General features: G+C 32.4%; 2 protein-coding genes across 17 annotated transcripts in view; both read right to left on the reverse strand.

Annotated features, from left to right (window-relative positions):
- The window catches only part of LOC143068768 (uncharacterized), a 65,308-nt gene that overhangs the window by 23,250 nt on the left and 17,029 nt on the right, over positions 1-25,029 (reverse strand). For 9 of the 16 annotated variants that reach the window (XM_076243059.1, XM_076243058.1, XM_076243054.1 and 6 more), the window contains exons 3-22: positions 23,905-24,095; positions 22,307-22,593; positions 21,763-21,865; positions 21,185-21,240; positions 20,201-20,276; positions 19,261-19,483; positions 18,524-18,672; positions 17,412-17,597; positions 16,849-17,076; positions 15,828-15,848; positions 14,374-14,451; positions 13,531-13,688; positions 12,965-13,124; positions 12,144-12,254; positions 11,541-11,579; positions 9,449-9,644; positions 8,350-8,444; positions 7,479-7,634; positions 6,831-6,981; positions 586-708 (exon numbers count right to left, since the gene is read on the reverse strand). In XM_076243059.1, the coding sequence (XP_076099174.1) occupies positions 586-708; positions 6,831-6,981; positions 7,479-7,634; positions 8,350-8,444; positions 9,449-9,644; positions 11,541-11,579; positions 12,144-12,254; positions 12,965-13,124; positions 13,531-13,688; positions 14,374-14,451; positions 15,828-15,848; positions 16,849-17,076; positions 17,412-17,597; positions 18,524-18,672; positions 19,261-19,483; positions 20,201-20,276; positions 21,185-21,240; positions 21,763-21,865; positions 22,307-22,593; positions 23,905-24,095 (2,787 nt within the window). Of the gene's footprint in view, positions 1-112; positions 164-585; positions 709-6,830; positions 6,982-7,478; positions 7,635-8,349; positions 8,445-9,448; positions 9,645-11,540; positions 11,580-12,143; positions 12,255-12,964; positions 13,125-13,530; positions 13,689-14,373; positions 14,452-15,827; positions 15,849-16,848; positions 17,077-17,411; positions 17,598-18,523; positions 18,673-19,260; positions 19,484-20,200; positions 20,277-21,184; positions 21,241-21,762; positions 21,866-22,306; positions 22,594-23,904; positions 24,096-25,029 lie in introns of all 16 variants that reach the window. The other 7 variants (XM_076243066.1, XM_076243056.1, XM_076243064.1 and 4 more) reach the window with 6 other exon arrangements.
- LOC143068765 (uncharacterized) lies at positions 2,835-6,509 on the reverse strand. Its single transcript, XM_076243039.1, has one exon. It carries the CDS (start codon positions 4,227-4,229, stop codon positions 3,042-3,044), a length of 1,188 nt encoding a protein of 395 aa, XP_076099154.1. The 5' UTR covers positions 4,230-6,509; the 3' UTR covers positions 2,835-3,041.

Genomic DNA, 25,029 nt, shown 5'->3' on the forward strand with positions numbered 1-25,029 from the left:
CCCTCCTGGTAAGTAGTTTTCTTTATGAACAACTTTTAGAAAAGTGCTAAACTAAAATACAAATAAAAAACCTCCATCTGTCTACAAAGTCATGTATAAATTTATACTTCACCTTATTGAAATTTGAAGATGGATAATTTAAAAACTCCTCAATTTCATCATGCTTCAATAAGAAATCAATTAATCAAAACTCACATTTTTGTTCACAAGGACCACATTCAAAACAGTGAAAAAAAACATGCACATGCATATAAAAAAAATACATGTGATATTTCATAGATATTTTTTTACTTTTGACTGCACTTTTTTTTCTGCACAACATATTTCAATGTACTTTATTTACTTGTCCTTAAATTTATCCAGAAGATATTTGGTGCTGTTAACTACGGTTTTCCATAATAATTCTAAGACTTTTAAAAAACAAAGTAATAAAAATAAATCTTGTAATTATAACAGTTTTCTAATATAAACTAAGATTATAAATAACACAATAATAAATTATAAAACAAACCAAAAATAAAACAGCTTCAAACATGTGCTTATAAAACAGCAATGGCATGACATATGATATGAACTGGTTCTTACCTTTCCTTTTCTCCCTTTCTTCCAATTAGGCACAGCTAGGTTAGTATCCAGTCTAAGTGACAATTCTGCTTGAGATAAGTTTAGAAATTCTCTTGGTTCCATACCATTTTCTGCTGCCTTATCCTGAAACAAATATTTCATTCTTTTATATAGCTCTGCCATGTGACATTTCTGGTACGACTTTTACATCTCTTATGTGTCTTTTCTTAACCCTTCCCTCCATAGTGACCCCTTTTGATGCCACCCCCTTTACTCCATAATGACGCCTTTTGACGCCTGTGTAGTACCTCTGTTGAAACGCTCTACTACAAAGTGTCTGCAGTAGACTTAATAAAATTTATATTTAATATGAAAAGAAATATCATTGGAATATCTGACTTAAATTTATTTGATGTAATATTTGTTTTTCGCAATGCATTAATACTTTAAAGCATATTTTCAGGATTTTATTGAAAAATCCTATGCGAATCAAGTATGCAAAAAAAAAAATCAATGGAGGAAAGGATTAAATAATTTGCTCCTTGAGGAACTTTCCCGATCTATTTACTAATTTGTGTTTATAGATCACAAATATTTCACACTAGACTTTTTGATGAGATGAGATACATTACTAAAATATTCCAATAGATGGCAGCCATCTTGGATGTCTGCTTGAAGATACAAAAGACATTTTCATATCCTTCCTAGTGTGTTATAATAAACAACAGCAAGGCTACTTAGTTCATATTCATCATTTATAATTTTGTAATAAGACTAGTTAAGGTGGATTAAAACAAGTTCAGGGTGATTTGAACTGATTCAGGGTGAATAAGACTGGCTTGCATTTTTTTAAATGGGTTACCACACAATATAATTCCCTTTTGGATTACTTCCCCTTTCACATATGAATGTTATTATGCATCAACAGAGTCACTGTGTTTATAAAAGTGAAAATATGACTGTGTTTTTTTTGTGTTTTTTCTTTAAATCATGCCTTCATATAACTTCTCAGACTAAGGAATAATCTTTCCAAAATTCAATCAGTGAACTAGGATTTAGTTATTAATGAATACAAATCTTTGGTCAGAATTATCATGTTATATATTAGAATAAAAATCACCACTTATTATTTAAAATCAGTTAACTGTATAAGTTCCCCTTATAAAAATAATCAGATGGACTAAATCATAATAAAGGCTATACCATTCAAGTCAGTTTAACCTGATTTGAAAATGGACTTAACTGAAAAATGGACTGGACTTATTTGGGATATACCATTTTAATCCATATTGCTTTTCAAAAATGGACCAGACTGCTACCTTAGCTGGTGGATTATCTCCCCTCCCATAATTGCAGTACACATATCCAGGACATAAAAAAGATGCTTTCAAGATCGAATCTCCCAAAACACATTGTCCAATATCTTGTGGTCTCTTTTTAATCAATTTAGTGATTTTTTTCTTTGATCTTAAGCCTTGAACAAAATCACAGACTTCTTTTTTACACCCCATCCAACCCCTTTACATAATGAATAATCCTTTACTTATTGGTATTTAGATCAGTGAATGGTATTGTTTATCACTTATGATAAGTAACATCTTCTTGCTTCAACAGTAGTACTTATATTAATTCTTGAGTGAACTCTAATCTGAATTTATTAGACAATCTGCTATATGAGTACTGATTTAAAACATCACTCAAGATAGTGAACATAAATATGGAGAGGATATATTTCCCAGAAAATTAGAATGTCTGCTCCAAGCAAGCGTTGCTTTCAGAATAATTATGTGCTTGTGCCTAAAACAAAAGCCCTGTTAATTAAGCGCTGATTGGTTAATTCAAATGCAGTGTTAATTTTGATTGGTTAATTAGGATAATCTCGAAAAGCAATTAGTAAACGAGATTTCACATGCAGCAGCAACTGGGAAACCCCCAAGCTGATTGGACCAAATAGCAGACAGGGATTCCCAATTAAAATTATATGTACCTGCATTGCACAAAAACGTATTGTGTATTAATAATCTATTTATACAAAATAGTTCCATTAATCCACATTACTAGTCCCCCCCAATCCTCCCTATATATTGCTCCTTAATCTATTTAGGGACTATGTTGTGAATACTAAGATACTTTCCCTTTTGGGGCCCGAACCAAACCCTGAAAAGATACAGTGCAAATGAAGCATCTGTTTTACACTAATCACAGATCAGTAAGGGCCCAAGATATGTTAACCGGTTCTTAGTTAGAAGTATAAACTGAACAAACACAGGTTTGGGACAAAGAACCACAGTTTAATATTTTCTTTGCATATCAATAAAGCAATACATGTAAACATAATTACAAACAAAGCAAATTCCAGTTGAAAATCTGTGGTACTCCAAAGTAAAACCCCAAACCTGTGTAAAGGTAGAAAGTAGGACATGCGTTAGAAAATGCTAAGACTGATCCCATAGAAAACTAAAGAAAAACTTGACCTGTCATGACTGTGTGCCTGTAAGCCTAAAGATGAGAAAGCGGAGAGAAAGACAGGACATGTGAGGAACAAGGTGATGCACATACAAAGGGTTGGATAGGCATTCCTTCATAAAAAATTGACATAACTTTAATTCATGCAATCTGGAAATAGCATCCGCTAAAACATTTTGCTTCCCCGGTAAATGAATTGCGACCAGATGAAAATTATTAGCAGCAGATAGCCAAAACAATTCACGCAAAAAGGACATCAAAAGTTTGTTCCTCGAGGTACACTTATTGATACAGGCAACAGTTGATGCATTATCACAATAAATAAATACACGCCTATTTTGCCAGCACTTAGCCCAACGTTTGACTGCCAAAGCCACTGCAAGTGCTTCTTGCTCATTTATATGCAAAGATTGCGCAAATGGGAAATCCTCTTTCCAATTGACATAAAACCAATCAGTACCAAAAAACCCACCTGCACCTGTATTGCAAGCATCTGTGTAAACTGAGGTGACAGGGTTAGTATTGAGTAAGATGGATTTCCCATTGAAAGTTGCCATAAAATTATACCACCAATGGATATCATGCAAAATATCGCCGCTTAAGCGCATTTTGTGCCTGTCATGCTTGAGCTGCATTATGCTGTCAATGATTCTCCGGAGAAAAACTCTCCCGCCGTGAACCACTGACGAAGCCCAGTTTAGCTTGCCCGCCAGGGACTGCAATTGTTTCTTAGAAACATGCTTGCGCTGCTGAAAACTTGCTAGTTCCCGCCTTAATTCATCAAGTTTTTTAATAGGTAATCTTAATTCCAATGTTGTGGAGTCTATCTCCACGCCTAAAAATGCTAATTTCTGGCAAGGGTCAACAACCTTGGACCAACTAATAGAAAAACCTAACTTGCGCAGCAAGTAAATTAAAATTCTAAGTGCATGTGCACAGCGCTGCTTTGTTTTTTCGCAAATGAAAAAATCATCCAAATAAGCTATAATGGTAAAACCTCTGCGTGACATCATGCGCCGAATAGCCTGTGATAGCCTATGAAAAATACCTGGTGCAAGTTTTGAACCAAAGGGTAATTTTTTATCAATAAAGGTATGGGTCTGACCATCAGGAAAAGTCCACCGTAAACCAGTGACCTGTTGACTATGGGAACTAATGCTGACGGATCTATAAGCCGATTTTAAATCGACTTTGGCCATGAAACAATTTTTTGTGACTAATTTTGCTGCATCATCAACAGATTGAAACTTTTGTTTTTCTACATCCCCTGCAAAATCATTTACAGCAGATCCAAGTGGTCTGCTGCAGTCGTGAATTATCCTTACACCCCCATCAGATTTTGGAATAATACCTAAAGGGCTAATAATTTTAGGTGTGGACTTAGCAAACTCATAATTTCCATTTTCAATTTCAGTCAAAATCTGTTGATGAGCTTTGTTATATAAAGGACTTGAAGGATTAGCTGAAGGGTGATTTTTTGCCGAAATGTGAGATGAAGCCAAATTATCTTGAACAATGTCGAACCCATTTTTTATGCCTTGCAAAAGAAAATCTTTATCAACATCATTTTTTAGTTCATCATGCCAAACATTATACACCAAGTCACGCACAGGCTTTACCTTTATCCGTTTTTTGGATGGGCAAAGGCTTGGTGTTGGGCAACACAACCTTGAATTGAACAAATATGAACATAGCGACAGTTAGGAAATGAGCAACCTTTCCTACTGTTAAAACTTTTGCAAATTTCATTTCCTTCTACAGAGTGTGAAGTATACTTAGAATAGTCCTGTTGCTGTTTATTTGCATTCTTAAATATTGGACCAGATGCCTGAGATTTATTGTATGCAGCTTTAGGTCGTAGGTAAACCGACTGCAAATGAGGAATGTCAGTACCCCATCTAAAAGTATGCTGCTTTTGAAGCCTACGATATTCTCTATCAAAAAAAAGTACTGACACAAACTCACATGAAGAAACTAACTGGTAAAATCTCATGGTATATGATAAATAATCGAGGATCTGTGTCTGTGCCAGTTCTCCAGTGCTGAGCAGCTTGTACATTATTGACAAGTTTGCCCTAGACCATTGACACAGAGACAGAGATTCAAGTTTTGGCCTTAATGGCCCAGACTTAAACACTAGTTGCCCCCCTGATGCATTGGAAATAAGACGTTCTTCAGGCATACTGGTCCCCCCTATATCATTACCAACAAAATCTATAATATCTAAATAATTAACTTTACTGTCTATGTTTGAATGTTTCAAATAAATTTGCGGATCCTGCCAAGATAGAATAGAGTTAATGCCAGTGTTACCTAAATTGGTTACGGAATTGTCACTTTCATTCGAATTTCCCGCAATGTTCTGGTTTTGACGTCCATCCAATAAGCCAGAGGAATGTACATATTGTGTTTGCTGTCTGGTAAGCTGTTGCAATACAGCATTAACGTAAGCATCATCTGTGTTTGTTTGTATTCCGCCATCTTTAAGATGCTCATGGGCGCCGCCATCTTTGTTCACAGTACTTCCGTCGTCGCCATCTTGTAATGCGCATGCACCAGAATTTGATACTGCCGGAAGTCTAGAATTTGCCGCCATTCTCTCGCTGGGCGAAAAGTCTTTCTTAAATGTTTTTCCTACTGCTCGCAGTAATAACTTTCGTTGGCCTATCGGAATACTCGAGTTATCCAAATCTTCCTTCTCAATCAACGCAACGGCCTCCATGCTGTCAAATCCAAGTTCTAGCATTTCATTTGCGGTGGCTGTGTTTAGCTTCATCACTTCGGCCCATGCCATTACTTTATCGGACTGGTGAATGGTTCCCGTCCTAAATGTAATATCTTCGTCATCAGACATGATGGAAAGACAGTTTATTGAAAAACAACAGTTTATAGCAATTATAAATCGTGCCGTTAAATTTTCTTGGAATACGAATTAATCCTGTTACGCCGGGTCGTCAGAAGCACAAAACTCGTAGCTTTGGAATAAACCAGCCATCTCACGCTGCTGCAGATGAGATTCCACAATGAAACTTAAACAGACAAAGCCGATTCTGCTTCCCGATTGTATTTAATTTTGTCCATGTCGTAACATCAATTTTGACATTAAAAACTAATTCGGAATGTTATTAATGCAAAATCACTTCGTTCACATATATTATATGGTTAATTTCCACATTGAAAACTTAAAATCCGTTCATGATTTTTATAAATAAATAATTTCCCAGAAAATTAGAATGTCTGCTCCAAGCAAGCGTTGCTTTCAGAATAATTATGTGCTTGTGCCTAAAACAAAAGCCCTGTTAATTAAGCGCTGATTGGTTAATTCAAATGCAGTGTTAATTTTGATTGGTTAATTAGGATAATCTCGAAAAGCAATTAGTAAACGAGATTTCACATGCAGCAGCAACTGGGAAACCCCCAAGCTGATTGGACCAAATAGCAGACAGGGATTCCCAATTAAATTATATGTACCTGCATTGCACAAAAACGTATTGTGTATTAATAATCTATTTATACAAAATAGTTCCACAAATTAGTATTCACTTAGTTACCTCGTATTTACAATGGACTTGACTATTCAGATGGATATTCCATTTCCAGCAAGGTCATATACCTATTTCACTGTTATAAATGGGATATACCATTCTAAACCAGAACAATCCATTTATTGTTGATGGAACTCAGTTAAAAAAAATCACAATTATATAAAAAATAAAATTTAAAATCATCAGTACAGTGTAGTAAAAAAGCTAACAACTTAAATTCAAATCAGTCATATTTTATCTATCTTATATACTTACTTGAATATAAGGTTTAAAAACTTCATCTATTTTAGGTAAAATATAATGCTGCATTTCTTTTAATGTTGGTGTTTTAGGTCTCTCTGAGAACTTGGACTGAAGTTTCTCATTAAATGTTATTTTCTTCTTTCCATGAGAATCTGCATAAGTTCTGCAATGATTTAAATAAATATAAAGTAAAACAAATAAAACTGGACCAAAAAAAAATAAAGACAAATTGGACCGAAAAATAAAGACAAATTGGACCGAAAAAAACTTCTCAAACCTTACCTATTCTGTCGAAATACAGTTAAAAATATATGCAAGTTTAACAAATCTAAAAGCTACTTTTGAGAAACTTTTTATTGATGTGAAACTGTTCAGCTCACAAATCATTTATTATTGAATTATTTGTTTGTATATCAAATTATGAAAATATTTTGCACAGTTGTCCAAATATCATAGAATTTTCATAGACCACAGAAAGGGTGCTTTTCTTCCAAAATTAGCTCTACCAATTGTGCACACATTGCACTCCACCAGCACATCTAATGGATGCAAATTACAAATCTACTAGTCAAGAGGAAGCACTGATACATAATATTAAAGAATCTATTATTAAAATTTAACATAGTTCATAAAATTTTCCTAAAAAAGGTGACCACTTACTTATAAATTAAAGTGGCCTGAGCATCTTTCTTTTTTGCCACACTTTTATTGCCACCATAACTTAAATATTTTTCCACATCATGAAATAACTGGATCATAAAAAATCTTTCTTTGTCATCTGCTTCTTGTAAGTGCTTCTTAAATGCTTTCATAATGCTAAAATAAAATAATGAAATACTCTTATAGGTTAATTGATTGTTTACTGGTATTTAATGTTACTTTCAGCACTTTTGGTTATTTCATGATGGCCATCTTTTTTTTCGCAGGTGAGGCTCAAGAGCCTGGACAGAACCACCAACATTTTGACTAAAAATTGGCAAATCTGGTCAATTTTTAAAGATTGAAGTGGAACAAACCTTGCCAATAGCAGTATTCTTAAGGCTCATGCTAAACTTAAAAGTTGTGTCTTTTGGAACTTTTATCTGTCATGGAGTAATAATTTCTAAACTTGGACAATTAAGAACTAAATAAGCATTTTAATCAAGAATATCTGTTTGTAAGACATAGTGCCCTGCTTGAAATATCACATTTCCATTTTCAGTGAATTAAGAAATATATGGTCAAACCAGTGAATTGAGAAATATATGGTCAAAACCCTAATTTGGGATGTATTTTAAAAAGATCACAATAAAATGAGCATGCATATACTAACTTTCAAGCAGATGAGACCACAACTTCATGGTAAAAGAGATGTGTAGTTTATACTGCTATTTTAAGAAAATCAAACATAGAATAGGTTTTCAGTGTAAAGATTTTCAAGTCGTAAATCAAGTTATTTCATTTAATGAAAAATTTTGACATAAATCTTAAAGACTTGCAAGTGTTATTCCTCTCATGGATTATGTAAAACTTTGATGTAATGTTTCCATACCTTCTATTATCCACCATTTCAGAAAATGGAGGTGGAGGTTTGGGACTTTTATTTTCTGTGTCTCCATCAAGTTCTTCTTCCCCATCTTCTTTCTGCTAAAACATAACAATAAATCATATCCAGCAACCCAACAACCAGTTGTCCAATTCATTTCAGGGCAGATAGATATTAAATGATAAACAATTTAACTGCTTGTCAGATTTGCTTTAAATGCTTTGGTTTCAAAGTTATAAGCCAAAATCTACATTTTACCCCTATGTTCTATTTTTAGCCATGGTGGCCATCTTGGTTGGTTGGACGGATCACTGCACAATTTTTTTTAAAGTAGATACCCTAATAATGATTGTGGCTAAGTTTGATCAAATTTGGGTCAGTAGTTTCAGAGGAGAAGATTTTTGTAGAAGATTACAAAAATTTACGAAAAATTTGGTAAAAAATGACTATAAAGGGCAATAACTCCTTAAGGGGTCAACTGACCATTTTGGTCTTGTTAACTTATTTGTAGATCATACTTTGCTGAATATTATGATGTTTACAGTTTATCTCTATCTATAATAATATTCAAAATAATAACAAAAAACTGCAAAAATTTTCTTAAAATTACCAATTTAGTGGCAGCAACCCAACAGCAGGTTCTCCGATTCATCTGAAAATTTCAGGGTAGATAGATCTTGACCTGATTAACAATTTTACTAAATGTCAAATTTGCTCTAAATGTTTTGGTTTCAGAGATATAAGCCAAAATCTACATTTTACCCCTATGTTCTATTTTTAGCCATGGCGGCCATCTTGGTTGGTTGGCCACGTCACCGGACATATTTTTTAAACTAGATACCCCAATGATGATTGTGGCCAAGTTTGGTTAAATTTGACCCAGTAGTTTCAGAGGAGAAGATTTTTGTAAAAGTTAACAGACGATGACGACGGACGCCAGACGCAAAGTGATGAGAAAAAGAACATTTTCAGTAGAATTTGATTATTCTTGTCACTTGCAGTAGGAAATTATGTTTTTGCTCTCAAATTTTATCTTTACAAAATGTTTCTACAAAACCATTGAAAAACTCAAGTATAAGGGCCTAAACATTATGTAAAACAATACCTCAGCAGAGCCTTTCTTTTTCTTTGCCTCTCTAACCCTTCTGTATGCATTTCTAATTGCTTTCCGTCTTTCTCTTTCCATGTCTTTTCTTCGGAGTCTAGCTAACATACGAAGCTCCGCCCTTTTTTCTGAATCAACATCATCTTGAAAGGCATCTTTTAAACGTCTAGCTCTTTGTGATTCAGTGGTAGGAACCCTGTTAATATTAAATATTTTGATTTAGAATAAATCAAAGTCCATTATTTTAAATAAACAAATAGGGCACCTATTTAGTTCAATTAACTTAAATTTATTACTTTAAATAAATTGATGTTTTAATTATTTACAATGAAATATAATACACTTTAATTACGCTGAGTGAACGCTGATTGAACATCTATAAATCTGATACTTCATCAAGATATTACATCAATGATTTAAAGTTTCACACATGTAGTCCTTAAGCTATAAAAGCACCATGGTCCAAATATCAAGGTTATTCGAAACACTATTTTAAGACAAGGGGTTTCAAAAGGAACTGAAATAAATATAAATCAGCAATGTGATGTTGTATGTAATAAATGAGATAAAAGTTGTAGGTAGAACAATCCAATTTAAAATTTCAAGCCATTATGTTAATTTGAGAATAGCCCTTATTGAAGTTCTTGGAAAAAAACAAATTATAATGGCAGTTCAAAATAATTTTTTATAATACATTGCATTTTGAGTTTAAAATTCCAAGTCATAAAAACAATAATAAAGGCAAAAGTTAACCCTTGAATGAAACTAATCTGTCTCCTAATAATGAGCTAAATATTTACTAGGATTTCAAAAAAAGATCATCAGTTTAATGAAAGTGGCTCAATTCATAGGTACAACAGCCATGTTGGTTTGGTGACCAGGGAAATTAAGAGGACAAAAATTGGAAAAAATTATTGCTTATTACAAATGGATAAAAAACACAAACTGCTAACAAAAGCTCCCACTGTTTCTATACATACTGTGTGACTTCTGCTTACATAGGCATTAATAAAATGTAACAAAGTGTACAAAAATCTCATTTCAGTTAGAATGTCAATGGGGAAATGTTATTAACAATTGTGTTGTTGTTGTGAAAGCTGAAACAAAATCAGTGCATGTTTTAAGTGTATAAATTTAAGTGAATATTAGGAAAAACATTTTGGCTCATCATTATTTTTAAGGGACAAGTCCTTCAGAAAGTGCACAGTAACCTATGGAATTGTAACGACTATACATTTGTAACCTCACTTAGTTTTGATTGCAAAATCATAGATGTGACCTTTTGACCTTGCAACCAGTCAAATGTACGGTATTTTGATTTCAATAAAACTTTTGTACAAATTTGAAAACAACTCTACAGGTGTTCAAATTAGTGTTGGTCCAAAGTCAGATACCTGTCTTTTCTAGGAGGGAACTTTTCCTCTTTGAATTACAAAATTTAATGACCTCCCATTCTTTACACATTTGCTTTATATAGTAGCATTTACTTTGCGACTTTCATTTCAAAATTGAAATTATCCTGACCCTTTCATTATTTAAGCAAATTTTATAATTTAATATTGAACTTTATCTTAATTTTTAGCAATATAAAATTTCAGATTGTTGCATGCTATATGCCTATAGTTGCTTACATCCACTTCATTCGAACTTTGGGGATAGTTGTCTCATTGGCAATCATACCTTCTCGGTATTTTTAGCTTAAATAAGCAAACCTGCAATGTGGTTTATGAAGTGTTAGATGTTAAGTCCACATAGATGAATTCTAAAACTTTCAGGATGAGATTGTTATGTTGGTCTTCATTAGTAGGTTCTAATGGAAAACGCAATGTCATTGAAGTAAAATCTTTTGCTATTACTTGGCATTATGGGTAATGTTATAAAACGTTGAACGCATTCATTTATGATAATTTCCACTAACAGATAAAACAATTACCAACATTAATTGTGATTCAAAATAAAAGTTAATCAGTGACATCTTATGATATAAGAATTCATCTATGGACTCAATAAACATAAAAGTTAGTTAGTGGTAACAATTAGACATAAGCTGTGTTGGGGTAGAACACATGTGATATAGGTTACTGTCCTATACCTGCTTAAAATATTTGACACAGATGGTGAATCCTTCCTGCTGTAATGAATAACCATAAAAATAATTAAAGCTTGTTTTTTTTCCTTAGAGCTCACTTCTTTTTAAGGCCAGATAAAATTAATGTTTAGGTTCTTATCCCCCTTCCTTCTTCCCCCAAAAAATATAGATATAAGATACATAAACATGTATATGATGTTCAAGATATAATTTTTGTCTTTTACTCATTTTTGCCTTTTTTTGCCTTTTTCTGGTACATGTTTTTACAGTAATATATTTATACATATTTAACAATAAAATATATTTGCATGATAATGCTAAACTGCTAAAAGATGCATGTTTCATTGTCTGAGCAGGTGTGCAATTTTGTCTATTTTAAACCTGGTCCATTTAAAGAAAAAGATGTAATCTTCAAACGAAGAAATTATTGAAACATAATACACTAAAGGTAGAAAAGTAATAAAAGTTTGAATTTGGAAATATTTGCAACAGATTGTAGAAATATAGGAATTAAGATAGATAATGATTCTGTAAGAAACTACTATATTTTATACAAATATTATTATTATATAAAACATGCAACATGCAGAAATAACTATTAATTACCTTCTGACCCAAGGGTCAGGTCTGGATATCACTAACTGATCATTTAATACTGTTATTTCTATCACATCTGCTGTAGGAGGGGGAGACAACCCTCTAGCTAATACATGGGCACTGAAAATGATACCAAAGTTAAAATTTAAAACATCTACAGTAGGAGGGAGATATTAATTTCTAGTTTATACATGGGTATTGAAAATGATCATACAGTTTAAAGTGAATATCTGCTATAGGAGGGGAGATAATCCTTAAGGTTACAAATGGGTATTGAAAATGAAAAGTTGAAATATTTGTTATCTGCTCTTTCATTGCGTTGTATCTTTGACATATTCCCCATTCTCAATTTTACTGAATTAAAATATGTTGAATAAGGGAGAGACAACCCTCAAGCTGATATATGTGCACTGAAATTAATAATAAAGGTTTAAATCAAACATCTGCTATGGGAGGAGGAAACCCTCCAACTCAATTTAACATGGGCACTCATACAATAATAACGAAGTTAAAAGTCACATCTGCTGTAGGAGAGGGACATAACCCAAGAGCTAACATATCAGCAAATGACACCAATCTTTTGGTATTATCTGTAGATTATCAGACTGAAATTGAACAAATCATTTCAGATACATAATACTTCAATACAATTGCCTTTTTTTTTTAAGTAAGGGAGATAATCAAATTTAAACAAGTCAATTGTTAAGTTTAATGAATTTTGGACAAACTTATGTTCCTTATCAGAAAGCCTACCTCTTTCACATCCTAAAGCCTTAATAAGTGAAACATTTCTGAACACAAAATGAATTTAACTAAATTAAAAGACTTACTCTAAGAATCCTTTAAGGTCCTCTTTGAGATATCTTATCCAGGCCTGTTGTAACCTAGACATTGCATATTGTTTAGCACTATTAAATACTGAAGCTTCTATAAAGTCTGTAGCGTTAAGTAACTGTTTGTGAATTTCATCCTGTTCTGATGGAGAAAAACCTGTAATAGAAACATACGACAATTTTTTACACTTTTCTGATAAGAAATTTAAGATTTTACCAGTTATGTTTCATCAAATTGTTATAATTGATTTGTTTTGCTCTCGATTCTGCAGAACTTAAATATGTGATAGATTATAACATGACTTTTCTATATTGGCCCTGGTATCATCCCTCGACCCATAATGGCCCTAAGCTAAAGGCTTGAGGCCAATATGGGAGTCTCGGGTTGATACCAGGGCCAATATGGAAAAGGGCATGTTATAATCTATACATATTTGGAGGAAATTCTTCTTTTCTGTTTTAATTATTATACAGAAAAAATTCAAATTAAGGAAATAAAATTTTAAGTTGAGCACAAAAAGAGCTCATCATTGTCATGTTTTGGTCAGAGTATTTTCACTTACCTATATAATGATAACTATTTGGAGCTATATGATTATTGTAAATAGTCCAGGCATGACACATGCGTAATAATCTGTCAGCTGACCTCTCTTCTGCAGCACCATACTCTGTAACACTCTGCCAGAACAGCAACATAGACAACAACAGTTTGTTATCTTGCCTGTTAAAAGAAAGAGGATTAAAATGGGTAGTTTTTTATACAAATCTGTCATTTGATGTGACAATATGTCATAAATATTACCAGCTGAAAAACCAGATAAATACAGAATAATAGCATATTTGTTATAGATGCTAAATTTATCAGCAAGAGTATAAAGTAAGGTAGATATTCTTTTAAGATGAGAATATGAAGTAAAATGAAATAGTTTGTAAAACTATTTTTACATGTACAAAATGATTGGAAATTTGTTTGGTTGTATGAATGAAGTCGTGTGAATTTCATTGGTTAATTGACATTGATGGACATGAGCATGGGGCATTGCTGCACTGATACTTGACACAATTGCTTAATATTTTGGTGTATCAAATCCTGTCCAAGATCTTAGGCAGTAAGATCAAAGAGAAATTGTACAAATGTGCTGATAACACAAATAACTGTTGTTCAAGTTGTTTTGAGCAATATTTTGTTTAGGTTTAATGCTGGTACTTGTCTTATTTACCTTTTATAATATCTCAATTAAGCCTTGCTCTTTTGAGATTATTAAGGTAATGTTTCCTCCATTTGAAAAAAAAAGAAAAAACACAAAGGAGGCAATCCAAACTGTCTATACTAAATGTCAAACTTTCTTTAAATCATCTAAAGACTATAAAAGTTTAGAAGAACTTGTAATGTGTACAATGCTTACATTGTTAAGAAATGTTGAAAGGGTCCTCCTGCAAGTTTATCTGTAGCCAGTGCTATCTGAAACCTATCCAAGCCAAATCTGAAAGTGAATAAAAACATTATGTTAATTAGTGTATGACAAAATACCAATTCAGAATACAGCAAATTAAACTAAAGAGGTAACAATTAATTTCAAATTGTCCTTGTAGCTCTCTTTTCTTATTGATTTAAAGTCATATATGTATAAATAAATGAATCTTTCTATACAACTAAAATATATCAGAATTTAAAAATCCTTAGCTTGGTAGAAACTTTTAAAAATAAGAAAAACAAATAGAAGATGTAAAAACAAAGAATTGTGACAATATATGTTTTGTATTAAGAAACAGTGAAAGAAAAAGATTTAGCAAATCATCAAAAGTGTAACAGAAAAAATACAAATAGTAAATAAGGCCATTGAAAGGCTAGAAGTTTAATAGCTGGAAAAGCACTGCTAAAATCTGTGGATCTAAAAAAATTCTATTGTAAAATATTTATACAAGTCAATACATCTTTATATACTGATAAAACTAAAATCAGGAAATAACTGCTCTGCTCAGGTCCTCCACCATAGGTTGTTCAATACTTTAAGGTATAACTGTTAGGTTAGGTGCAGTGATAAATACCTTAATATAAAGTTTTGTATAGGTAGCATAAACTTAATCAAAAGGTCAAAAAACGTTTTTATTCTGTCAAATTTTAAGGTTTTTTACCAAGGCAGGATCCAGTAATATTGAAATAAGAGTATTACTTTTATGTGCCTACTTCCAAAAATTAATCTAGTATTACAGTTTCATATTCTTATGCATTGCAGAAGACTATCTCAAGTGTTCTGATGGATTATTTTTTAACCAACAAAGAGATTTATTTACACTCTGATAGGTAGTACTGGGTAATCAACCCAAAGATAACACCAAATTAGCCAGAATTGAAAATCACAATTTTTAGAATAGACAACTATAAACTTACCTTTTGTAAATTTGCCCATTTTCTGACTTTAACAGTTAACATTTTTTTTTAAATCTTTTGTAATCTATACAGAATTAGCCACTTGCAAAAAATAGTTAATGAAAGCATGGTTTCTGTTTTGATTTGATGAATAATTTCAATTTAAGTGAGCATTTAATAGGTGATAAGTGAAGGTATAAGTCAAATTATATCATAGCTAAAATAATTCATTGTTTTTAACGTAAACATATATATTCATCATCTACAGACACTTCTAAATTTTCCAAAAATTAGTTAAATGAAGTTGGTGCTGCACTTCCCGTTATTATTTCAGTTCTTTTTATGAATTCTGTCAGCCAAATTTTGAAAAGTGAAATTCTGATTTGCTGTTATACTTATCTGATTGATGATGGTCATTGTATGTTTTTAAATTATTTTAGCTATGATGAAATCACACAAAACAGTATTAGGGTGTTCCACCATACAAACCTCAACTGTGCAAGTACACGTCTGTGCAAAATATCAAATAGACACAAGTTGTTAAATCTTTTAAAACTTTTTTACATTTATATCAAATCTAAATTTTCCAATCTTAAAGATAGAATGTCTGCTTTCTTCTGTTTCAGACTATATTGCTGCTGATCTGGAATATGAAATTTCTCTCACACCTACCATCAGCTATTTTCACATTATGCAGATGACTGCCAAGCAGACAAATATAAGACTGTGGATTCATTAATATTTGTTGGATACCAATTTTCGTGGATTTGATGGGTACAGATTTACCACGAAATTAAATGTTCAACGAATCACAAATTTCCTATAGGCTTGTCTGTTGACTTCAGCAAAACCACGAAATTAAATATCCATGAACATGCAAGTTTTCCTTAAACCACGAAAATTGGTACCCACGAAAATAAATGAATCCACAGTATTTAAAATTTTCTGACATCTCTTTGGCAGAGCTTGATGACTGACAAAGCACTAAACCACAACTTTATGTTAAAGCAATAAAGCCGTTTTCTGAAAGTTGTGACCTAATGCTGGAATTGACGAGAACATTTTCTGATATGAGTTATTCTACTTCCCAGAGTAAAGAACCGGGTAGCCGCAAGTGAGAAGGAACATTGAGAAGATAATAAATTTTTTATCCTTTTTTTTTTTTTTTTTTTTTTTAAAGATAATCAATATTTTCAGGAATACAAGGTTTAATCTAGTCTAGTGGAAAGACAGACATTTGGAAGTAACAAAATTTACATAAATCATAAACATTTATTCAATTTCAAGTCTGTAATCATTCCTACTATAAAACAAGTTCTACCTAATTTAATTACTAATTCCATGCTATAGTGAAATATCACTGTGTACTTTTGTTTAGCTTTATTCATCAAGAAACAAGCAAAAACAACTAGGACGTAAAAAATGCACAACTCTATCTTGCATATTAAAGTACTGGTGCTGACATCACACCCTCAAAATTTGTTTTTTTACGTAAAATTATAACTCTCACCTCTGAGATGTAGGTGGTGGCGCTTGTCCAATCTTAAACTTCGCTGAGGTTATCCTAGAATCTAGTCTTCGCCCACCCTGACTCAGATGCTCCCAATTCTTTGTTTTAGAAAAGGTCAAGACATCGTCAGGTAATACTGGCATGGAACTGACCAATGAGATTGAAGGAAAAAATGGAGTAAATGTCTTCGCTGATTGTTTAGGTATTTCTAATCTGTTTGCATAAGGACTGAAAAATAAAACAGTAGACATGAAATTCTTAAGCCTATAAGTATGAATGCCTAATAAAAAAGACAAGAATATAACAGTACTAGGAGCATTTTTGAAAAGCTGGTCACCAATTTATTCACATTATATAAAATTGTATGAATATTCATGAGCTTAAAGCCAGTCTTAGTTGTTATGTTAGTAATGTATGGAGGTATCTAGTTTCCCCTTAGCCTTTGCATGTAAGAATGAAAATTTTTAAATGCAATACATCCTATCATTGGTAAAGTTCCCCCAATATGCCTTCAACTGCTTAAACACATCATTATAATTTCAGATAAATACAATATGTCTTACCTTAGGCTTAGTTCCCTCTCTACATGTATGAGGTATCGAGGTACCCAGTATGCCCTCAGCCTCCGTAGCACATCATACTGAGTTCTAATAAATACTGTATGACTTAGATTAGCGTTACTAGCTGCTTTAGATATACTGTTTTTGGCATCAATTGTTAAATTCATTTTATATCTGTCTTGTATGTCCCTGAAAATATAAAGATTAAATGTTGGTTACATTTAGTATCAAAGTCTATGGTAAGGTGTGCTTGATAAGGTTTGTGGTACATTCCTAATTTTAGACTGTTCTTTATACCATTCTTAAACTCTTTACTCATAAATTATTATCTCATTCCAATGTTATGTATACATCTGTCAACATATATTTGTTCCGACTAACAGAAGTTCCACTGGAAACTTTGTTATAAACAGTGTCATAATACCTATTCCTGTTGGAACAAATATTCTATACCATTTATTCCGTTAGGAACTTATACTGTAATATTTCTTCCTGTGGAAACAATATTCCAAAACATTTTTTCCTTTGGAAGTTATATTATGAAGGAACTTCTATTCCGTGACAGATCTATGGGTAGCTAATATTACTTGCAGTAACATTTGAGGAGGGGTATAGGAAAAGGTATATACTGATTGGTACAACTATACGGGAGGGAATCACTCCTCTTTGAAGTCTAAATCAACCCCTCAATTCAATGAAAGTGAAGTTACCAACTTAAACAATCTATTTCCTTTTATCACCATACCTTCTTCTCCTGTTCTCCCCCTTGAAACACTCAGTCCCCAATCAATGAAAGGTAAGAGAAATTACCAACCTAAATCTATTTCTTACATGTATATACCCATAATTTGTCCACCTCCCCTCCCCTTCCCACACAGTCTCCAAATTGTTTTTCACTATCCCTCTCGTCCCCTCCCCTCCCCTCCCCACATTGTCCCTTATAAATGGAAGTCAAGAGTATATACAAATCTAAACAATCTATTTCTAATTTTCTAATATCATTACTGCTTTCATCTTCAAAGTTCTCCGTAGCATCTTTATAATATTCGCAGTCCAGCCAGACCTCTCCCCCTCCCCAGACTTCCCCCCTTCAATGAAATGTAACAGATACTGACCTAAACAATCTATTTCTAATATCATTACTGCTTTCATCTTCAAAGTTCTCCATAGCATCTTTATAATATTCACAATCCAGCCAGAAATTTAATAAGGCATAACCAGCTGTGTTACTCAGGAATTCTTTAAAACCTTCCATTCCTTCACTCTAAATAAGTAAAAAAGATTCTTTTAAACTTAATTTAACGTGATGATTTTTTCATTTTTTACATTTGTTTAAACTTTCAATATTAGCTCATGTTCAAAAGTAAAGAATGTATTTATGTTTGCATTTGTCTAACCATTTATTGCTCATGTTTCATGGTAAATAATTTATTTGTTTTTACATTTGTTTTAACTGTCTTTAGAAGTTTTTAGTTTTGTTTTAACATGCTATTATGAGCTCATGTTATTCCATATGGCTGCATACCAATTGTTTAATTAAGGCTGTCCTGTAGTCTGCAAATGGGGTATACATATACACTTTTAAGTTCTTCTGTGTTTGATGGTTATATAATGTTTTATTGGTAATTGTCTATTAATTTTTTATTTCATGTTGATCAAGTTTCGTGCAAACACATAAATGAAGGTACATAATGGTACTATAATAGAATACGAAAATATCAAACTATCAGATTTTCTACATATTCATGCTTTAATAATATAACTGTCAAATAAAATGTAAAAGCACTTTTCAGTGGTGACTTGAAAGAAACAAAACCAATGCCTTTATTACAACTTCGAAACAAGAACTTACTGTTCCTAAAATTTGTTCTTTAAGCTGTTGAAGGGACATTCTTGTTCTCCCTTCTAAGTTCTTTACATCTGTTTCTGTCTGTTCTTCACTCCCTCGTTCATCCTCAAATTGAACATAAACTTGACCATTAGGATCTGGTTCTTCTTCCCCAAACAGGAAGTCAAAATCTCCAAACAATGGGTGCCTCATATAATCTTCATAATTAACTGGTGCTGACAAAACCCTGTAACAAATAAAATAATTTGTTAAGGAGGAATGAAACACAATTCACTTATAGTAATTAGTTGGCAATCTCAATTCTGATATGACGTCCTTATTACGCTTTGTAAACCGTGTTCTAATGAGCACAAAATATGTTTGACACATGCGTACAAATTTACTGTTTATATTAAAGTTATTTCCATCGTTATCCTATAAAATATACACATTCAATAAGCTTGCATAAACTTTTATAATATATGTTATATCGAACAACATATATACCTACTGGCAATACCCTGCTCGTATTTTTTAAAATTATCAAATATGAAATGTAATGTACAGACTCCTCGGGAAGGAAACAGGAACAGCTAAACATTTTTACGGTATTTTCATATGCTTCGACCTATAAGAATACTGTATTTGTCCTATTAGAATCAATTTCTAATAGGACAATTAGCTGACGCTCAGTATAAAATATCGACAAATATAATGCCTACCCATGTTAAAATGAGCATAGAGCATGACATGAAGGAATTATTTCTTAAGCAGTATCTTGAAATGGCCATTTTATAACCTAACAAAAACCAAAACTTTCTTCTTTGAAACAGAAAAGCATTTCTTTTTTGTCTTTAAAAGTATTTGAGATAGATAACAATTTAAAAGATTTAGTTTTTGTTATATGCAGTGGCAAATGTTTCATGCATATTCTGACCTTTGAACTCCTTATTAGAGAACATACCTTGCATGTCGTAGAAATGCTTCTTCTGCTTCTGAGGTATATTTCTTTTGTTTTAACTGTAATTTTTTGACATCATCTGTAATTCAAATATAAATAATAAAATGAAGTCACATTTCTATAGAAACAAAATCATACTGAGTCACATACATGTACATGAATATTTTCACTAATATAAAAAAAAAACACTTTTGTATCATTAATTATTAACCAACTAAGTACAATATTGCCAAAAATGACTGGTTATTAAAATTAACATATTTTCTGTAATGGCCCTGTTTTTTCTGTAATGGCCCTGTTTTTCTGTAATGGCCCTGTTATTTCTGTAATGGCCCTGTTTTTCTGTAATGGCCCTGTATTAATGCCCGGTTTGTCTGTATAAAGCACAATTAGGGTTTTTAATAAAGTTAATAAAATTAAGTTGTAAAGAGTATAATACTTTTTTGTATTCAATTTAGTAACCAGCAACCAACATTAAAGAACCATATATAGGGATCACTGTTCCTGTTTTTCAACACATAACTTCTATCAACTTAATATCTTGGATATTTGGTATAATAACATATACACTTTTATTCAGTTGGTTAATAAATGTATTAAGAAATGGGTGTTTTTATAATGGCTCTGTTATATGTCCTCGGTCAGTAATAATGGCCTCGGATGTCTGTAATGGCCCTCGGCGTTGCCTTGGGCCATTACAGACTTCCTCGACCATTATTACAGACTTTGGACATATAACAGGGCCATTATAAAAACACCCATTCATTAATACTATAATTTTGCAGTCCAAAGTGTGTTCTATTACACCTATCTTTTGCAATATGGCATTGTCAGATTCAGTAGTTAAAAATTAGGAAGGGTACAAGTGCTCCATAATTTTTTGCCTATATTCCTTTAAAAGAGCAAAACTTATTCTGAACTCCCCAAAAATAACCCTGCCTCTAAATTAGCCCATGAGCATTCATACAAGGCTATAACAATTCTTACCTCCAGGATTTTCAAACTTCACAGACGCTTTACCCTCTTTAGCTTCACTGTTTGGTCTGTAATTATGTAAGAAGATGATTATACACAAAAACAAATTACATCAATACTGTATTCTTATTCTAAAACACCATTTTTTAATGGTACATGTATACAGTAAAATTTTCCATTTTATACAAATGACACTTAAACAACCAAGATAAATCATGACATTCTATACTGATGAAGTGGGAGGCATTCTGTTTGTATGAAAATTTTTAAATTGTATGAACCTCAGACAGCCACCCAACATCACAATATAACAAAGACATCTAGAGGTCAATATATCATTTTTAACGTCAGACAAGACTAGTGTCTTTAAATGGCAATCTATTTTAAGTTTAGTTCTAAATAGTCTTTTTTATTCTGTAGCATTTCATAGCAAAATACTGCCTACAACATTTTGCTTGTATTATATTGAAGTTCCTAATTCTTTATAAATTTTATTTGTAAAGCAACACAAAGCTGCTATAAATGATGTTGAACTAGCAAAAGTGAAAACAAAATAGGTATCTGTCCACTTAAACATCACATATACTTACTTTCCATCTTTCTGTTTCTTCTTTCTATGTGTAGCACTTTTAATTATAGCCTTTTCCTGAGAATATTGGGTTTCTGTATTTGTACTTCCTCTATATGTTGTTTCTGAAAAGCCAAACATTTTCAATAAATAATTGTTATGTTGTGCAAACTTAGTTAAGGGGACCAGCATGTCATGTTAAGATACTCATCAGACCTTTTTAATGATTTATCATATTGAAATACTAGCTTAAAGAAATTCAAGAGTCTTTCAGATCTAAATATCTCATATAATAGAATGTGGTCCTTGTGTTACTGTTCCTCTTGTACAAACTTCAAGTGAAAATGGTGGTATTTGAAATAACTTAGATTTAAGGAGAAAAAAATTTCTAGAAGTTTTATGCTAACAATAATATCGAATAATCATATGACTTCTAAATACATTGTTTGTTGTTCCTTTGCTTGCATTTTTTTTAGCTTTGCATTGTGCATGTACGGATTTCGTGACATGGATGCTAAGAATGCCTGTATATGATGTTAAATATCTCGTTATATATTATTTCTTACCTGAACCTAAGTAAATCCTGTTTGGAACACTGTATGCTCTGCTCCCTGGTCTCTGGTAAGGGAACAGTGCAGAGTAACGATACTGTCCCTCTCCAAAGCCAAAGTCATCATCGTCAATCTCATCATGAGCACTATTATCAGCACTATTACTCAAACTAGACACATAACTTTCCGACTGCCGACTATATCCTCGGATTTGTTGACTAGAGCCACGACTTGCTGAGTATCGGTCGTCCAATGGACGTAATAATAATTTACATAATTTAAATTCCCTGAATAGTTGAGTGCTGAAAAATAGAAATTAATATGCATTGGTTAAAATTACTGAAAAGTGAAAACATAACATGGCGTAATAAAATACCTTAAGTTGAAGAAATACAGCTAAAACCAATTATGCACAGGGAAAAGATCATAAGATGTACTAAAATGAAGCAATGATTTTTTTGTACAAATAAACAAAGAGTAGGCAACTTGAAACCAGAGATGAATTTCTATGCTTCATAGAAGTAAGCAGACTCTGAGCAAGTAGTGGTTTCTAATACGGGTATAACTCATTCAAATCAAAATGATTTTTCTTTGAATGTTTTGTCCAAACAAGTGATACAAGATGGAAACATTGCATGTGTGTTTTAAATAATGCATTTTAACTGACAAAAACAGTAAAACTGTCAACTTTACAAATCATACGCTCATATGTCTAAACCTAAACTTATCTTTTATTTTCAAAAGAAGTATTTCATCTCCATGCATACAAGTAGAAAAAGGTCTTTTGATAAAATAATGAAACTAGCGGTTTTAAAACAAAAACCAAGGAATTGATGTCATTTCCGTACGTTGGATTAGATGATGTATAAAGAATTTAAATTCTCTTTCATATTAAATTAAACTTTGACAAACAAATCAAGTACATATTCTGTCTACTTCACAAACACATTCCTTATAAAAGGTTTTCTTTGCATATTTTTTGCACTTTATCATGAGTATTAGAATGTCATTTATAAGATAAATTGAATGTTTCGTTTAATTAAATAATAATCTTTCACATGTGTTCAAATAATGTGTCAACAAATTCTATTCACACACAAGTCCTAATAGAACTGATTCATGTCAAATTTTATCCCCACTTTTGAGATTGCTCATTGTTCAATTGTCAAACAAACACTGCATACATGTTTTTTGGTCAATGTTTCATAAGGTTCAGGAGACAGCAGATTGTAAAACTGCAGAGACTTATCCTGCATTACATGTTATTGCTATTTTCTGTTGTTATAGGGAAATTGTAAGCATACAGTAACAGTTGTTTCACTTAAATGAAAAACAGTTAAACAATTGATACCAAAGGCAGAGATGTGTTCCACAACCTCAGTAGCCAAAATTAGTTTGTTCTACTAGTTGTTTTAACCCTCACATGGGAGACAACTCTTTTTTTTCAGACAGAAGAACAAATGATTTGATACATAGATGAACAATGGCCTCCCATAATACATCTGTTGTTGATGACCCAACAAAAACCAATCAAATCCAAAGTATGCACTGTATAAGATGCTACTATTTCTAATAAAAGACAGTCTTTAATTCTTTCTAAAAAAAAACTTTACCTGAGGAAAAGTGGCAGTCTGTCAGTTCTTGCCCATTCTAACAATCTTTCTCTTTCTTCATCTGTTGGTCCATAGGGCAGACCATCACTGTTGTTACCACGGGTACTACTACTATGGATTGACCTTTCATTTATATCCGATTCTTCAAAGGCACCAGTCAAACGGTTGTATGTAAGGCGTTGTGGAAATACCTGTAGATATGTAATAGGCTTTATTATTAACAAAATCTAATAAGGAATTTATTCTTACTTTCCTATTTATAATTAGTCAGATGTCAAAGCAACCAGCCAGATATCAAAACAACCAAAGGGAAATAACTCAACCATTTGGACAAGTTGAAAATGGCCTTATAAGAGAGGTGACCTTGAAATCAAGGTTCAAAATGCATATGTCCTACTACACTGGGGTAAAAAAACTAGAGACCTGAAAAGGCAGATTGACACCTCATAGAGGTAACCTTTATAACAGGTATACGAGATGTGGTATTGCCAATAAGACAAGTATCCACCAAAGTTCAAATAAAGTGGATGTAAGCAATTACAGGCAACCATACAGCCTTCAACAATGAAAAAAACCTATACTGTATAGTCAGCTTTAAATGGCCCTGATACATGTATTATCATCCTAAGTGTGTATGTATATCTGCCACTGGATACAGGTTTCACTATACATTACATGTATTAACATCAAGAGTGAGCATGTTATATCTGCCGTTGGATACAGGTTTCACTATACATTACATGTATTAACATCCTGAGTGTGCATGTAAATCTGCCACTGGATACAGGTTTCACTATACATGTACATGTATTGTCATCCTGAGTGTGCATGTTATATCTGCCACTGGATACAGGTTTCACTATACATGTACATGTATTATCATCCTGAGTGTGCATGTAAATCTGCCACTGGATACAGGTTTCACTATACATGTACATGTATTATCATCCTGAGTGTGATTGTAAATCTGCCACTGGATACAGGTTTCACTATACATGTACATGTATTGTCATCCTGAGTGTGCATGTTATATCTGCCACTGGACACAGGTTTCACTATACATGTACATGTATTATCATCCTGAGTGTGATTGTTATATCTGCCACTGGATACAGGTTTCACTAT

Source organism: Mytilus galloprovincialis, chromosome 3 (assembly GCF_965363235.1).
Source record: "Mytilus galloprovincialis chromosome 3, xbMytGall1.hap1.1, whole genome shotgun sequence".
Taxonomy (NCBI): Eukaryota; Metazoa; Mollusca; class Bivalvia; order Mytilida; family Mytilidae; genus Mytilus; species Mytilus galloprovincialis.

What these genes read in the sequence shown, in the direction of transcription:
- LOC143068765 (XM_076243039.1), bottom strand. Translation starts at nt 4,229, where the DNA reads ATGGCCAAAGTCGATTTAAAATCGGCTTATAGATCCGTCAGCATTAGT.